Raw genomic sequence first — 17,316 nt, 5'->3', positions numbered from 1 at the left:
CCAAGCAAGAGTGAAAGAGCAATCACCGAAGACAGTGGGGAAAGGAAAAAAGGATCAGTGGATTCCTCATCCCTCTTCAAATTCACCAAGGGTGAAGTCGAAGCAGAGAATATTATCAAAATGGCGTAGTAAAAGTTTCAGATGGCCTACCTAAAGATCACTTCAATGGGAAGTCTGGATCTAAGGGTGGAAGGAAAGGCAGATGCCTTGGTTGTAATAAGTTCAGCCATTATGCGAAGGAGTGTCTGAGGTAGGGACACATCACTTGATGATGATAACAATCATTCCAGGGACATCTTCAATGATCAGAGGAATGACAGGTAATGCAGGTCATCAAGGAAACAACCGACTCTTCAGAGAAAGCAAGGAACCCCAGGTATGAAGAATCAAATGTTGTTTCTAATAAGATAAAGAAGCGTTATCTTGTATTGGCCCTCTCCTTCAAATTCTTTGGGGATTTGGCTTATTGATCGTAGTGCTTCAAGGCACCTCATTGGATAGAAGGGTGCTCTCTCGAATTTGGTAGAGACGGAAACAAATGTGGGATTATACTTGGAGTTGATGCCACCTATCCCGGAAAGGGTGTAGGGAATGTTACCCCTCAATTGAATGAGGGTAACTCTATTCATTTACAAGAATCTCTTTTATGTACCTAATCACAAGAAGAACCTGGTGTCCATCTTGGAAATGGAATTCAAAGGTTTTAGGGTGGCATTCATCGATGGAAAGGTACGTGTTAAAAAATAGAATTTTCAAAGATGCTTTTTCTCATGGGTTCAGGGTTGGCAATTTGTATCAAGTTGCAGGATGGTCCATTGGGAATCATGTCAATTGACATATCGCATCTATAACACCGGAGGTCTACCTTTAGGGCCCTACCTGATGTGAGTCAGATGGTGATAGGGATGCTTGAATTCAAGAAGAGCATGAAGGTACATGTCTGAGATGTACCGAAGGAAAATCTTATAAGAGGATCATTCCCCTCATGCAGCAGTTCCACAGGTTTGGAACAACCCGAGGAGTTTGAGATTCATGATTGGGAATCTCATGTATACAAGTGGAAGAAAGCCCTTTATGGCTTGAAGCAAAACACCCCGGGCGTAGTATGAGAGGATTGATAGTTTTCTGATGAAGCTGAGATTCACTAGAAGTGAAATCGATCCAAACCATTACCCGAAGGTTGTCGTCTGTGGATGATAGACTTCTCATACCGACATCTTACGAGGACGACCTATTTTTGACAAGTGCAGACCCTCTCATTTGCAGAAGTAAGAGGGAGCTGGATTTCGGATGTGGAATGATAAACTGCAAGCCTGTGAATACCTCGAGGATCTTAACTTTCAGAAGTTATATGGTAGTGATGTCGGACCAGATTTGGGAAATGCCTCTGAGTTTCATAAACTCATTTGTGTTGATGTTCTTGGTGAACTTCCGTCCAGACATATGTTTTGCAATTAGCATGGTGAGCTCATATTTGGTTGAGCCTCACTAGATTGGTGCCAAGAATCTTCTGAGATATCTTCAGGGCACAATCTCTCATGGATTGAGATACACTCTCGGAAATATGAAACTGCATGATTATTCGAATGTTGACCGGGGGGGCAGTGTGGAGGATCACTAGAGCACTTCAAAGTGTTGGTTCTCTTAAGATCCTGCTTCGATATCATGGATGAGCAGGAAGCAGAAGTCGGTTGCTATAAGCGCCGCCGAGACCGAATACATAGCTATGAATATGATCTCGTGTGAAGCTACATGATTGCAGAAGCTCTTAAGTGAGTTGTTTGTACACATGATGAATACCACTGTAATTCTCTATGACAACCAGAAGGGGGATTCGATTATTGAGGAATCCCGTATTTGATGATTGCTCCAACAGATAGACATCAGATACTACCTTATTTGGGATATGATAAGTTGATAAGCAAGGAGGCTCCATCGCATTGAGACTGATGTACAGGTCGCAGACATTTTGTCAAAGCCCCGAGGAAAGGTCAAATCTGTGACTTTCCCGAACGACTTGGAATCGTTGAGAGACCTTCTTATAAGGGTCCTGCATGTTGCATGCATTGAGCTCTGGGGGGGCTTGGGGTACTTACTGGAGCAACATACGACCACAAGGCGGCTCACCCTCCCCTGGTGGTGTGCTATGTACAAGATGACAGGTTCAACCTTCCCCTGTGATACTCCATGGCGACTGTGGAACAGGATGATTAGTCCTCCTATGGGCCAGGATGATTAGTTCTCCTGTGGCAACTGTGGAACGGGATGATTAGTTCTCCTGTGGGTCGGGATGATTAGTTCTCCCGTGGCAACTATGAAACAGGATGATTAGTTCTCCCGTGGCAACTGTGGAACAGGATGATTAGTTCTCCTATGGGCTAGGATGATTAGTTCTCCCGTGGCGACTATGGAACAAGATGATTAGTTCTCTTGTGGGCCAGGATGATTAGTTCTCTCATGGCAACTGTGGAACAGGATGATTAGCTCTCCTGTGGGCCTGGGTGATTAGTTCTCCCACGGCAACTGTGAAATAGGATGATTAGTTCTCCTATGGGCCGGGATGATTAGTTCTCCCGTGGCGACTGTGGGGCAGGATGATTCATCCTCCTGTGGACAAGATGATTAGTTCTCCTATCAAGGCATCCTACCCATGCAGTCTGGGACTCATGGGAAGTACCTCTCATCTTATCAATGAGCAGGGAAATGGGGTTAGGGACCATAGTAGTACTATCGATGGACGCATCGATGTATCTACCATACTCCCTATGCTAGGATGACCTCCATTGATCCGGGATTAGTATGAATGGTTTGAGACACTCTCTTGTGACATTGATTTGGGATCAATAAAACTGACTTCGGGCCAGTAAGAGTGATGTGACACACTCCCTTCAGATGAAACTAACTTCGGGTCAGTAAAGAATGGTATGAGACATTCTCGATCAATTCTTCTTCTTCATGGTTCAGTAGAGTAGGGCATAGCAGAGCGAAGCAGAGATCAGCAGAGCAGAGCAGTGCAGGGCACTAATGGCAGAGATAGTACAGTCGGACATATGGATCAGCGGATGGGGTTCTCCCTAGTTGAGAGGGAGTGTTAAAATTGGCAACTAGGGCCAAACTCCATGTGGGTCATCTTATTAATGCAAGCTGATATTTTTCTTGGATCCCTCTCATCGAGAGGTGTAGGATTGATCTAAAGATCATCCGATTCCGATAAGTATTCATGGAGATATGAATTTATTTGTGTTATGGGACAAGTCGTCAAGGTCGGCTAGCAACCAAATAAACCCCACTTGTGCTCAACGTTTTAGTATAAATAGAGGTGGACTTCAAGTCATTTCAACACACTTGGGATCTCTTCCTCTCTAATTGTCTTTGGGTTTTAGTAGGAGGAGAGATCCTAATGGATAACGCTGCCCTAATCCAGAGGGAAGAAGCCGGAACTGCCGGGAACTGTCGGAACTGCCGAGAAAAGCCAGAACTACCAGAACTGCTGGAATTGTCGAAACTGTTGGAATTGTCAGAACTGCCAGAATTGCCGAGAAAAGCCAAAACTGCCGGGAATAGCCAGAACTGCCAAGAACTGTCGAAACAGCCAGGAAAGTTGACGCAAAGGGCAGAAGCCGAAACTGTCGGGAACTGCCGAGAATAGCTGGAATTGTCGGAACTGCCGGGAACTGCTAGGAAAAGCCGAAACTGCTGAAACTACCTAAACTACCAAGAATCGTCGAAATTGTCGGAATTGCCGGAACTGCCAAAACTACCGAAACTGTCGGGAACAGCCGAAATTGTCGGAATTGTCAAAACTACCGGGAACTGTCGGAACAGGCAGGAAAGCTGACGCAGAGGATAGAAGCCGAAATTATTGGGAATAATCGGAATTGCCGAAACTGCCGGAACTGCCTATAACAGCTGGAATTGCCGAAATTGTCGAAATTGCCGGAACTATCGGAATTGCTGAGAAAAGCCGGAACTGTCGGGAATAGTCGGAACTCCCAAGAACTGTCGGAACAGCCAGGAAAGATGAAGCAGAGGGCAGAATCCAGAACTGCCGGGAATAGCCGAAATTGTCGGAACTATCGAGAATTGCCGGAACTGTCGAGAAAAGCCGAAACTGTCAAAACTATCGGGAATTGTCGGAATTGCTGGAATTGTCGGAACTGTCGGAACTACGGGAACTGCCGAAACTGCCAGAAACTGTCAGAACTATTGGGAACTGCCAAAACTGCCAGGAACTGCCAAAACTGCCGAAACTGCCGGGTGCAGCATGGTGCAGCGCGGTGAGGTGCAGCAGGATGACGAAATGCAGCGCAACGATAGGTGAAGGAGTCACCTTGGAGAATCAGTTGAAGCATCATGTCTTTAACTGATCTCATGTATCATCTTCTTAGAGATGATCTATGTTCTTATCTAGATAAGTCAAAGTGTTGACTTCTATTGTAAACGTACTATCTCTCTCTCTCTGCTGAACTATTGAAGAACATATAAGAAGAATTGATCAAGGGTTTCCCCACATTGGGGTTTGTCCCTGGCTAGAGCCACATCTTGTCTCCTCTTGTCTTGGCTTGTCTTCTGCGATTTATGTTTATGTTCTATCTGCAGTTTACTTGAATGTTGATGTGATTGCTAATCTGGAAAAGATATTGAGCTAACTGTGAAAATTGAAATAAATTGCTCTAAGCATAGAACATACCTAAAATTAACAGAGTCTTAGGTGAGTCCTATTGTATAGAGTCTATGTAAATTACCATACTAGATCATCTGTAAAGCGCCGCAAAATTTGGTTGTGTCTAGAGGTCAAATTTTTAATGTCAAAATTCCCCTTCTACATGGGATTTTTATGTAATATTTGATGTAAAGATGTAAAAAGTGTTGCCTCTAGAAGTTGTAGGGGGTATGAGTACTTAAATTACACCTCAACTCCTAAACTTTCTATCTAGACACACTTTGTGGGTAGAAATATATGTTTATAACCGTCTAAAGTCATTATTTTTATTGTCAAAGAAATGGCAAAATAATTAGCCAAAAATTGGTCAAAAAATTAAAATGAGAGAAAATAAAATTCTCTCAAAGTGGAAAAATAATTAAAAAGGGAATGTGCACTTTCTAAAAAAGTGATCAAGTTGAAAATTAAGAAAATTCCCATTTCCAAGACAGAAAAAGTCCCACAAAAAAATCAGTTGGGCCAGAAAAATAATTTCTCAAGGGAAAATTGAAGTTATTGGTCCAAGAAATTATTTTGAAGGAGAAAATTTCAAGAAAAATATTTTTGAAGATATTCTAGTGGTCCAAAAACACTCCAGAGTCAATAGATGGTCCATGCAGCTCAGCAGTCAAGGAAATTGAATTTTTCTATGGATCTGTGCAGTAGCATCAAGGGTTTGAAATTTTTCTGGAAGGATCAAGACACAAATCAAGTCAACTAGCCTTTTTTCCACCTGGAGGGGTATCATCCTCACATATTTTCTATATAAGGAATCTCTTGCTTCTCATTGTAGACATGAAAAAAATTGTAATTGAGCTTTGAGTCAATCTTAGTTGGTCTATAATATTTCTCCTGGAATAATAGAGAAGTCTTTGGGGTCAATTCATGGTGGTGTTCCTCTTCTATTTTCTATGGTAAATTCTTTCTTAATATTGTGCTTAATGCTCTATTGGGTTTGAATTCAGTAATTGTTATTTCACTAGCGAGTTGTGGATTATTCGCACAAGTATCTTGCATTAGTTCTTGGGCTAGAGAAATATTTAAATTTAATTGATCTAGCAAGTGTCTCTAGATATTTTGGTTTATTGTGTTATTTAACCCCTTGTGATCTAACAATTCAATTTTAAGTGTGTAGAGATCATCAGTGATTCAGATCTTGGGCGTTGGACCAGCCAACTCCCAAGACAGAGATTGAAGAGCCCGCTTTGTTTGGTTTAAAGGCTTATCTAACGATTTACTTTGCAGGATTTCTTGGCTATTGCTCATCTAAAATTATTTATCTCACTTATTTATCTCTATTTATTTGTGCCTTATATCGAATAGATCAGCTAGTGTAAAGCTTGTATTTTCATAGATTTGTAATTGTGAATATTTTGTGAAGATTTACTAACCCTTGTATAGATCTAACCCGAGTATCTATATTTTTGTATATTTTGTATGTCTTTTGGGCTTTCTTTAGCATTTGTTTTGCAGATCTAAAGAGAGGGACAAGGGTTCCATTTTGAATTTGTTTGCAGGTGGATTAGCACAACGAATCAAAGAGGAATAAAAAAAAAATAACACTATACCCTCACCTAACCTAGCAACTAGGGTTTCAGTGCAAAGAATCAATTTTTGAGAGTCATCTAAAGTTTAAACCCTCTCTCTTCAAAGTCGCGGGCATATAGTCCATATCTGAGCCTCACAAAAGGAAGAATTCGAATTTTTGTGGTGTGGAATTTCATTGCAAAAAAAATTAAGGCAACCACAAGGGTTTGAGACCCTTCCTCACACCATAATCGAATTTATTTGCAAGGGTTTCTATTCAAATCTTTTGTAAATAATTTTTGAATTGTTTTTTTCTCAAATTTTTCTCTTGCATTGACTTGGGTTCTAATTTTTGCACATCAGATATATAAATTTTGGGCTCAAGGATTTTATTTGTAATTGTTTTGGCTAGTCGCTGACCTTTTGGCTCATTTTTGGCATAGTCGCAAGCCCCTCAGGGCTTTATTTTGCTTCAAATATTAAAGTGACTAACCCTTGTATTTTTGCAGGAGGAAATCGTTATATTTTGAAGGGTTTTTCCATCAAACTTTTGGCTAGGGGTCAGCCTTTTGGGGCTGATCCTTTGAGACTATTTTTGGAGGAAAGTTGCAAGCCTTTTGGAGTCCTCTTTCTCCTAGCTGAGAGCTTGAGGAAGGCCACAAGCCTTCTCCAATCTGAAGTACGTTCATTGAAGGGTTATTGAAATTTTATGAGGTTAAAGGCTTAAAAAATTTGCAAATATTTCATATAAAGTTTATTTAAATTTCTAGCCTTTCTCCTTGCAAGGCCGTGAACTCTTGAGGACATATTCATCAAGGCCATGGATTTTAGAGGCTTTGAGCAAGTTATTTTCCATTGAAGTTTTCGTCATCTATTGACTTGTAACTTCTTCATTGACTCATTGGAGCTTGAGGAGGGATTGATTGTTGTAGAGATCTACTCATTTTCGTAAATCTCCTCGAGATTTGAAGAGCCCTTCTCACTGTTTAAAGGGTTTCTTCTTCATTGTAATAGTAAAAATAAAAGTGATATTGTTCTTGAAGGGAGCTTGGGATTCAATCTCTTGGTATCCCCCTCCTTATTTAAAAGGGAGGATCTCTCATCTTCTTAGCTTAGCTTCTCTTTGAATTTGTTTAACTAACCTCTTTCTTGCTCTCATTTGATAAATTAGAGTTTCATTGTAATCATAAATTAGATATAATCTTTTGAGTTGCATTTCTAATTGGTCTTGTCACTTAATTGACTATTTGATCTATTTGCAATTTGAGGAATCATATGTCTTAGACTCACTTAGAGTCTTTCTATTATCTTCTTGTTAGAAATCTCATTTGCTATCACTTCTTCTTTTATCACAAAATTCTCACTTGTTTTAAAACGTTCATAATACAATATAAGTGAAGAGCATCTTAATAAGCACTATAAACTAAAGGCATTTGAGCTATTGTTTCTAAACATCTAGATCTAATTATTGTTTCATTGAGTAATCTTGAATTTGCTTCATTGAATCATTGTTGTAAGCTAATAATCTTGTGCTTTAAGTGTTCATCATAAATCTTGATTATAAGTGGATTGGCATTTCCTTTATTGAAGCATCTTGTTACAATTGAATCTCATTGAAGCATTTGCATTTGCATCCTAGATTTAGACTTGCATTTTTAAAATTTACCTCCAAGCATAAGCTTGGTTGATAGAAAGTTTAGGACAACCTTCTTCATCATTCAATTTGAGAAGTTTGACCCTTAAACAACGGTTAAAATGAGTGACCTTATAGTTCTCTTATGGTCGAGTCCCTTGTAGGATCGGAGGTACTCGAATTGCTAAAAGCCCTGGGTAGATATCGTTAATGAGGATTTAGCCTCCTTCCCCAACACTTCTCCCAACAATCTTGTTCTAAGACAAGTTTTGATAATTGAGGAGAAGGCCTTCACCTTAGTTTAGGCATAAAACTTAAAATTAACCGAGATCTTGCACCTCACATAGATAGATCCTCATTTTGCATTTCAATTGATTATTGTGATTGGAATTGTGAGCTATTCTATTTCTTGCAAGTTCTAAATTGTTACACTTATCATTTTCAAGCTTATTGTCTCTTGAACATCATCTTTACTTGAAATACAAGTTTTATTTCTCTTGCAAGTTTATCTATAATTGCTCATATCTCTAATTGCTTGATCTCTTGTACTAACCTTGTCTTGCAGCATTGCCTATATTGTAGCTTGAGCCATCACTTTCTTTTGCAAGTATTGTAATTTCACTTGAGATTTGTTATTAAGGCACTAATATTTCACTTTTCATCTCATTAAGTGTTATATCGATTCAATTTGATCCATCATTGACATCAACATTGCTCAATAATAATCTTACTTGCTATCTAATCTAAATTCAAGATATAAAGAGGTAATTGCCTTGCCTTAGATCTCCTGGACTTGTTGTTTCAACAAGTTTTCCATCCATTAGGGACTACCCCCCATAGCTTTCCTAGGAGAGAGCATAAACGAAGCAAGTAGGGAATAGGTGACAACCCCTACTCTAAGCGTTGCGCCATAGAGACTATACCTTGTGGAGTTGGAAACTTTTCCCACATCTAGGTGTACATTTTAGGCGACAACAAGACCTATGAATTGGTCGGGGATATTGATCTCGAGTTCTCTCTCTTAGGTCATTTACCATGAGACTATATAGTTAGGGATTGAGATAGGGATTCCCCCCTTAGGTCATGGACAGTGAGACCTTGTATGTGGTCGAAGAGATGTACCCTGTGCATATGATTGGTCTGGCCTCATTAATTGCCATAGGATTGTGGCTTACGGGATGTGTTGGATGTTATGTATCTTTCCTTATGATGAGACTGGTGATCTCTCCCTTGAGTTGTAGGTCGTGAGACCTATGGATTGATCGGGGAGATTGATCTTCACAGAGAGAGAGACTTGTACTTGTGATCTCTCCCTTAGGTTGTGGGTCATGAGACCTATGGATTGGTCGGGAAGATTGATCTTGAGAGAGAATGAAAAGTACCTCCCTAGCTAAGAGGGAGTGTTGAAAATTTGGTAGCTATGGTCGGTATTTTCATTGGAAAATTGATGGAGAAAATTCATATTTTCAAGTTTGACCAAGTCGAACTAAAGTACATCAATTCGACCCCACATGTGGAAAAGCCACCTGTGACCTCCTAAACCACATATAAATATGACTTAGTTAGAGTTCATTTTGGCAGCATCGTCACACATAATTCGATCTGAAAATTGCAGGGGTACATCCACACATGCGAAGGAGTCAAAGGAGGCTTATGTTATGCATTGACAAACATATATTCTTCTGTTTGACTTGCATTGACTTGGGCTAGATTGCATCTGTTTGACCAAAGTTTTGACTGTCTTTGGAGGCCGAACATTGCAAAGGTTCATTGGCTTTATTTGACCGAAATTTTGTCCTGTTTCTTGCTTGTTGACTTGGGTTGACCGCAGGGTTTCACTAAGGCCTTTGACTAACATCTTGATTGGTTTGTTGCTTGTTATCTTGACTGAATTTCAGCCCTCTGTTCTGACCCACCACAGGCCGAAATTTGGCCCTCTTTTGCAGACAGTGTTTTTTACCAGCATTGACTTTTGTCTCTCTGCTTTGACTATATTTGACTTGCATTTATTGAGGTTAGAAAGTTTGGAGTCTTATTGGAATATTCTTATGTACTATTGATGAACATAATTTCTCCCTCATAAGGAAAGATTGGTTGGGTTTTCCCCTTGTGGGTTTGCCTTGGCTGTGAGACTATTTTTTGGTGTCTCTTGTTCTACTGTTTACTGTGATCTCTATTGCCCTGTTGAAGAAAGTGAATGGTTGAAGTTTTTCATGTATAGTTGCTTAATGATTGGAATGTTAAAAGAAGATTGATTGTATCATTAGAAATACTTATCAATTTTGAAAAACTATACTAGTCTTGATTGCACTAGAAAATCAACATCAATATGGGGGACAATAGATACCACAAATCCATATATCCACTGGTAACCCCAAGAGACTCCATGGGATTTGATATTGTGACCTCTATGCACTTTTATAGCATCTACAAATATGTTGGAATATGTTAATTGCTTCCTATTATCATGCGGTTTCTAGTAGAGTCTAAATTTAGGAACAATTAGAATACATGTATAAGCTAAAATTAGCATAGCCATCATTATCGTTTTAACTATCTTTCTACAGGATTCTCGATGAGTTTTTTGGTCTATTTAATTGTCTATCCTCGAGTAATTCAATGAATTCAAATTAGAAAACCGCAGCTCTATTGTTAGATTCTATTGTGTATTATTGCATGGTAATATTGTGAGTATTTAACTGCTGTAGCAGTCTGGTTTCCTACTCTGTCCTTCAAATGTAAGCTAACCCCTCATGCTAGAAGTTTACATAGTATCATACTATGATACTAGATAGTAGTGACGGTTATGTAGAAGATGTTTATGATACAAGATAGTCGAGAGAGTGACGAAAGTCATATTGACGCTCTTTTAGGCTTCTCGTTCATTGATAGTAATCTGAAATTTTTGTCTGTGTTTCTCAGCAGTATCCTATCATATCTGGCTTTTTCTAACGCCGTACGCATTTCCTCTTTCAGTACAACTTGCTGCAACATTGATATGACTAGTAGAAATAAAGGAATAGTGCTTCAAGTTTTAATTGCTGGTAAAAGCAGCCTTGAAGACCTCTAATGCCCTGCGGGTATGTTGGGCGGTATGTAATTTCCCTCTGTATGAAATTACATTTCTCTCTGTTACTTAAAAATTTCCCATTTATAAATAACTCTTTGCTAAAAGTCATAATTATAAAAGAGAACAACTTATGCTACCCAGCAATACAAGATTTACAAGTTTTTGAAGATTGCTGTTGTGTCTACGGCCACTGTTTCCGCCGTTGTGGTGCAATGATTAGTAACACGTGCATTCACAGTTACGCACATGATATGATATTCTTCCGTATTTTCAAAATATAAGGGAAACGCCTAATGAAAATATATTGCGAAGTCGTGAAAAAAATAAATGCGATTAGTACCTGAAATTTATCAAGAGGGAAGTCATAGAGCGAAGCCAAATGTCTGGCCGTAATGTTAAAGCTGCTATTCTCTCTGACTTTAGCACAGAGCTCTTCAACTCGTTCCCACCTTTCTTTCCCGACGTCTCGAGTTCGAACCTGGGGGTCTTCAAAATTATCACCTTCGGCACCGTTGATTTCCTTACCAGATAAATCATCCTCCTCAACATCGTCGTCGTCGTCGTCATAGAATGCTTCGACCTCCTCGTATTCTTCTGCAGCAAAATCATCGTCGTCTTCGTCATCGGCTGAATCTTGCTGATGTGAAATTAATCTGTCCGAGTTTTCCAGAACAGTGGAAGGAATCCCGCCGCTGTTCGTCCTTCCAGCTGTGGCGGCCTCTGAATCTTTGCTGTGCAGATTAAAGCCGAATTTGCCGTAGTGGATGAGAAACTTGTTGGCCTTGAATAAATTTGGGCAGATGGAAAGCTTATTTGGTCTGGGCCTGTGATGAAGATGATATAGAACTCCAAATGCAAGAGCTACCATTGCTATGGAGTGTTTTCGTGGAGGACTTTAGTTCGAGCGAGACCGGCGGATTTTGGCGGGTTTTATAAAGGTTGAAAATGAATTCACAGCCGCAAAAAATATATATATATTTGCATTATCCGACCTCTTTTTTTTTTGGAATAAAAAGGAAAATTCAAATTCCTATAATTTATTTATTATCTTATAATTAATAAGGAAAATTCAAATTCCTATAATTTATTTATTATCTTATAATTAATATTTAATAATGGTATATGTTATTATTTTAAAATTCATATTTAATAATGCTATATATTATTATTTTAAAATTGATATTTAATCATGGGGATAGTGTATATGTTATTATATTTGTGTTTCAATTAAATATGATTGGCATGAATAAATTAATTTTTTTATTATTTTGATATTTATTTTGTTTTTTATTAGTGAATGGTAAATTTTAATGAGATATTATTTTTAGAAAAGGAAAATTTTGATTTATTTTTTATTGTTGGATTATTATGTTTATTTTGTTATAAGATTTTAGATTTTTTACTAATAAAACCAGTTTAATGTTGAGGATAATCTTTTTTTAGGTTACAAGGAAATTTTAGTATAATGAAAAATAGAAATTTAAGAAATTAGTCCAAAAACACATGTAATGGAGAGGATTAACAATCTACTAAATAGAAGATTTGTTTGGAGGAAAATAGAAATTTAAGAAATTAGTCCAAAAACACAAGTAATCCAGAGGATTAACAATTTACTAAATAGAAGATTTGTTTGGAGGTTTGATGGCTGTAGATACTTTTGCCCTTTGTTTTTTAGTGGCCCCGAATATTTAGACTTGCAATTAACACAAATGGAAAACAACGAAATGAGAAGAATAAATGCTGACATGTATTTATAAAGTTAGTTCAATTGAATTTCAATGCATAAAATGAAAATTAACCATATCTAACAATGAAATAAGAATGAGAAGATGAGTTTTTTTATTATTTATAAGTAGCAATGATACATACACATATACTTGCTCCTTCCTACATGCACTATGGGGAACCATACTCTTGATTCCTCTTGTCTAGGCCACTGAAGGTCTCCTCCTCTAGTTTTTTGCTCTGAAAAGTGATAGAGGATCAATCACGATATAAGGGAGATATGAGGAAGACAAAGAAACTACAGTTCCCTAATGAAGGGAAAGGCTTAAAAGCACGAGGAGACAATTTTGGATCATAAGGAATTTTGCCAAAGTTGGGCTACCATAGAAAGCAATGGTTTTTCCTATACTAAAAACAATATTTTACCAAAAACTGGTTGTAGTGGTTATGACATGAGATGCAATAAGTTGCTTCTTGTTATGTAACCAATTCACAAAAAAAAGATAGATCAAAGACATGAAAATAAGACTTTTAAGGGGACAGCCTCCTTTACATAAAATAAATGAACAATTCTTGGATGATACAAATGGAAAAGACCCCCTTTATATATATAGGAGTCTAAAGGGTCACAATATAATGACTGCCTACATAACAATGTTAATGTAAGGGCACAACAATAACAATAATGGGCTTCTATGGGGCACAACAATAACAATAGTGGGTTTCTATGGGGTGGGCACAACAATAACAATAATGGGCTTCTATGGGGCACAACAATAACAACAATGGGTTTTTATGGGGCACAACAATAACAATATGGGGGCTACGCTATTATTATAGGGACCTAACATGCCCCTCTCCTTCAAAAAAGTGTTGTCCTCGACGCTTAAGTAGTTTAGGTTCTTTTGTATAAAATATTCATCCTCTCATGTGGAATATTTCGCAGGTAAGTTCTTCCGCTTAATGAGATATTCTAAAATTGATCAATTTTGTAGCTGTCGGATTCTTGTTTCCATGATTGCTTCAGGCTCTAATATGATTTTTCCTTCCTCATAAAGTTCTAGCAATATATTGTGAACTGAAAGCTTGTCACCTATAACGTTTTTCAAACATGAAATATGGAAAACCAGGTGTATTCATGAAGATACAGGTAACTCCAATTCATATGTCATAGTACCAATCTTTTGCAATACCTTATAAGGGCCATAATACTTGGGTGATAATTTATTATCCTTCTTAGCTTGGTTGAATGGCATTTGCTTGTATGGTTGTAGGCATAAAAATACCCAATCGCCCACGTCAAAACTTATTTCACTGCGATGTTGATTTGCTTGTTACTTCATTTGATTATGAGTTAGAGTCAGATTATCCTTTAAGGGTTGAAGAACTTGTTGTTGATGCTTGATGTGATCTTCCACTTCCTGTACGTTAGCACTGTCTCTTAGAGATGATGTGATGGATGGTGGATGATATATGTAAAGTGCCATAAATGGGGTAATTTTTGTTGTGATATGGAAGGAAGTGTTATACCACCATTCTGCGAGAGGTAACCACTTGACCCATTGTGTTTGTTTATCAGATATAAAGCAATGAAGATATCCTTCCAAACATTTGATCATTATCTCAGTTTGCCCATCAATTGAGGATGATAAAAAGAGCTATGAGTCAATTGAGTACCAAGACAAGAAAATAGCTTTGTCCAAAAATTTCCAATGAAAATGGTGTTGAAAATCCAGCAAGAAAATCTTAGTTTGACTTTGCCTTGGTCAAACTAGAGAAAAATCAAATTTCTATTTCAGCAGAAATCTTGGAGGTAGTTAATTGATGTGACATGGCACTTGTCACTTAGTTACCTCAGTTAATTCGAGTTGGGGAAGCTTGAGTTCAGTTCAGTATGTTTGATAGCTAATTTGTAGCAATCTATTTCAATTAATTTGAGTTATTGCCAATTTAACTAGTTTTAACTGTCAGAAGAATGAGTGGAGGTCAAATTGTGGAAGTGGAACTTCAACCACACCCAGTGATCAACCAATTAACTGATCAATCAACCCAAAATAATTGTTGCATGCAAAGAATTCGATTACCCAGTTGAGGTGGAAATTCCAAAACAGTGTACTATCAGTTGTAGCATATTCCAATGTGTACAGGTGGTGCATGCAATAAGAGGAAGGACCCTAGGGAATTGTATAATTCAATAATGGGGAATTCCTAAATAATAGGGGCCAATTTATCAAAGGAACAACGCGAGAAAATAGGAGCTTGGAGGGCTTGTAAATTGGCTAAGTGTTGGCCAGAGTTAGTCAGTCAAACAGAGAGGTGGAATATACACTTGCAGGGTGTGCTTAGGCTTGAGCAAGCATATGTATTCCATCTCTATCCTATGATTATGCAATATAGATAGTCAGGGGTTTTAAGCAGTTGCTTTCCCCTAGATAAATCTTTGTGCATGCGTGATATTTCCTTTTGCATGTCTGTGATTCTTTTTCTAGATGGTGAATTAACTTCCGCAAATTAGTCAAGTAGCTTCAAGTCTTGGGATTTAGTAAATTTCATGAGAAATATTGAATTTACACATTAATTTCTATAGATGGGATGTAACAACCCTGGTTAAAAATCCATGTAAAAATATATAAGACCAAGGTCATGGGGCACGTATTCCAAGTTGAATGGTGGGTAAGACATCCTAGTGGGGTGTCACTTCGATTGATCATGGCTAAAGAAATTGGCAACGGCTTTAAAAGGGGAGAGGGCATTTTTGGCACATTTATTTATGAAAACAAAGGAAAATAGCAAAAAAGGGAGGTGAAAGATCACAGGTTGCATGTGAGGAGGAAATTGAAAGAAAATAATGGAAATTGAAGAAAATACAGGCTTCATCAATAAAAAGGCTTATGAGGATCAATTGGCAACCTTGGTCAGTTCAGTTTTGGTGGAGCTCTCTTCTATTCTCTCTCTCATACTCTTGGATACTTAGAGTTTTCTTGGAGAACTCTTAGGGAAGTGTGGCATACTTAGAGTTTTGGATCAAAAAGGCAAAGGAAGAGAAGGAAAGCGCAAGAGGACATCGTGATCAACAATTACAATGGGTTTTTCTTGCAAGTACCAAGTTGCATGTATGTTTTCCTCACTAGTTTTGACATGCATGGCACATGCATGTGGTTTCTTGGTCGTGATCTATCATTGGCTGGGAGGATGGCCTGGATTGACAGTGGATTTGCCTAGCCATGGTGTTGTGGATTCATTTCTTTGTGTTTATGATTGGTTCTCATGTTTCCTTTATCTTGGGTTCAGTTACTAGTTCTTGGAAGCCCTGGTTGGACAAACGCTTTGGAAACCATGTAACATCTTGGGTTGAGTTACTATTCCTGGAAGCCTTGGTTGGAAAAACGCTCTGGAAGCCCTTGGTGGGTTGATTTACTAGTCCTGGAAGCCATGGTTGGACAAACGCTTTGGAAGCCCGACGACAGTTATGGGTTGAGTTAATAGTCCTAGAAGCCTTGGTTGGAACAAACGCTCTGGAAGGCTTAGGTAGAGACCAATCTGATGATGGTTTTGTGATGTCTGACCGTGAGGTGGAATCATTATTTGATGGGTTGAGGTGATTGGTTGAAGAGAGATTTGGCTCAACCATGTCTATGATCGAATGGAACGTGGTAGTCCCATACCGGGTTGGCTTTTGCATCATTAATATGAGGTTATTTCTCCTTGTTATATCATGAGTATTATATTGGTTTATATGTGGATTATATGGTTGTTGTTTCCTTGGTATTTCTGTTGTTATTGTGTTGGTTACAAATATGTATTATGACAGTGGCTATCTATGGCTCCCATCATGTTTGTACTTGTATATGAATGAATAATGTATCTATAGTCTGATGGATGAAACTGATGCTAAAGTGATAAGGAAACAATTCCTCATTGCGAATCTCAGATAAGTATGAGACCCCTATGCTTAGATTTGTTATTTAAACCTGTAGATTGCATTCATGCCAAGTGTTTGACAGAATGTCAATCTTGGTTGGGGATGGTCAGACCTAATCCTAGAGTTAGTTTTTGTTTTATTAGTATTGTCATCATGCGCTTAATGGATTCCAAAAGTTACAGCAAGTTTTGGGCAGTGGTCGGAATTATAGGCTCAAAAAGTGCCTTAAATTCCCTGGACTCTGGCACAGGTTTGCTGGAAATAGTCCCTCGATGCAGGCATGCTAGCTCGTGGGAGCGTTCAGACCACAAGTGTCCAGGCCTCTCTGGACGCTAGCAGGCCCATAGCATGGGAGCATCCAGAGGTTTAATAGTTTAAAGGCTCAATGGGACTCGGGGGCTGATTAGCAGAAAGGTTGGGATGGTTCCCAGGGGTCCTATTGCTGATGTTGAAGGTCTGTATGGTGTGTTTCAGCTAGTTCCACTTCCTTAACGTGAATTAGGAGGTCGAATCATATCATAGTAACTTCTCATCACATGTTTACCCCGGTTGGCCGGTTACTTGGGTAGATGTGGGAGGAGGGTGTTACATGGGATCTCTATCACTTACAATAATCTATGGATTTCCATGTAACTTTTGAACTATTTCGATAAATGCAATAGTGAATATACTAGCTTTGAGGATGAGACAAAGCACAAAAGTGTGCATACTTGGTAAATCTATCAACTACCACCGTG

General features: G+C 38.5%; 1 protein-coding gene across 4 annotated transcripts in view; it reads right to left on the bottom strand.

The window, feature by feature from the left end:
- EMB25 (DEAD/DEAH box helicase) overlaps positions 1–11,860 on the bottom strand; it is a 404,169-nt gene extending 392,309 nt beyond the window's left edge. For all 4 annotated transcript variants that reach the window (XM_089421275.1, XM_089421277.1, XM_089421280.1 and 1 more), the window contains exon 1: positions 11,273–11,860. In XM_089421275.1, the coding sequence (XP_089277401.1) occupies positions 11,273–11,800 (528 nt within the window). In that variant the 5' untranslated portion in view covers positions 11,801–11,860. The remainder of the gene's footprint in view (positions 1–11,272) is intronic.
- Between the last annotated feature and the right edge of the window lie 5,456 nt (positions 11,861–17,316).

This window comes from Pinus tabuliformis, chromosome 6 (genome assembly GCF_031772625.1).
Source record: "Pinus tabuliformis cultivar Carrire ecotype Pingquan chromosome 6, CPIR1, whole genome shotgun sequence".
Taxonomy (NCBI): domain Eukaryota; kingdom Viridiplantae; phylum Streptophyta; class Pinopsida; order Pinales; family Pinaceae; genus Pinus; species Pinus tabuliformis.
This window is presented reverse-complemented; position numbering and strand designations above follow the sequence as displayed.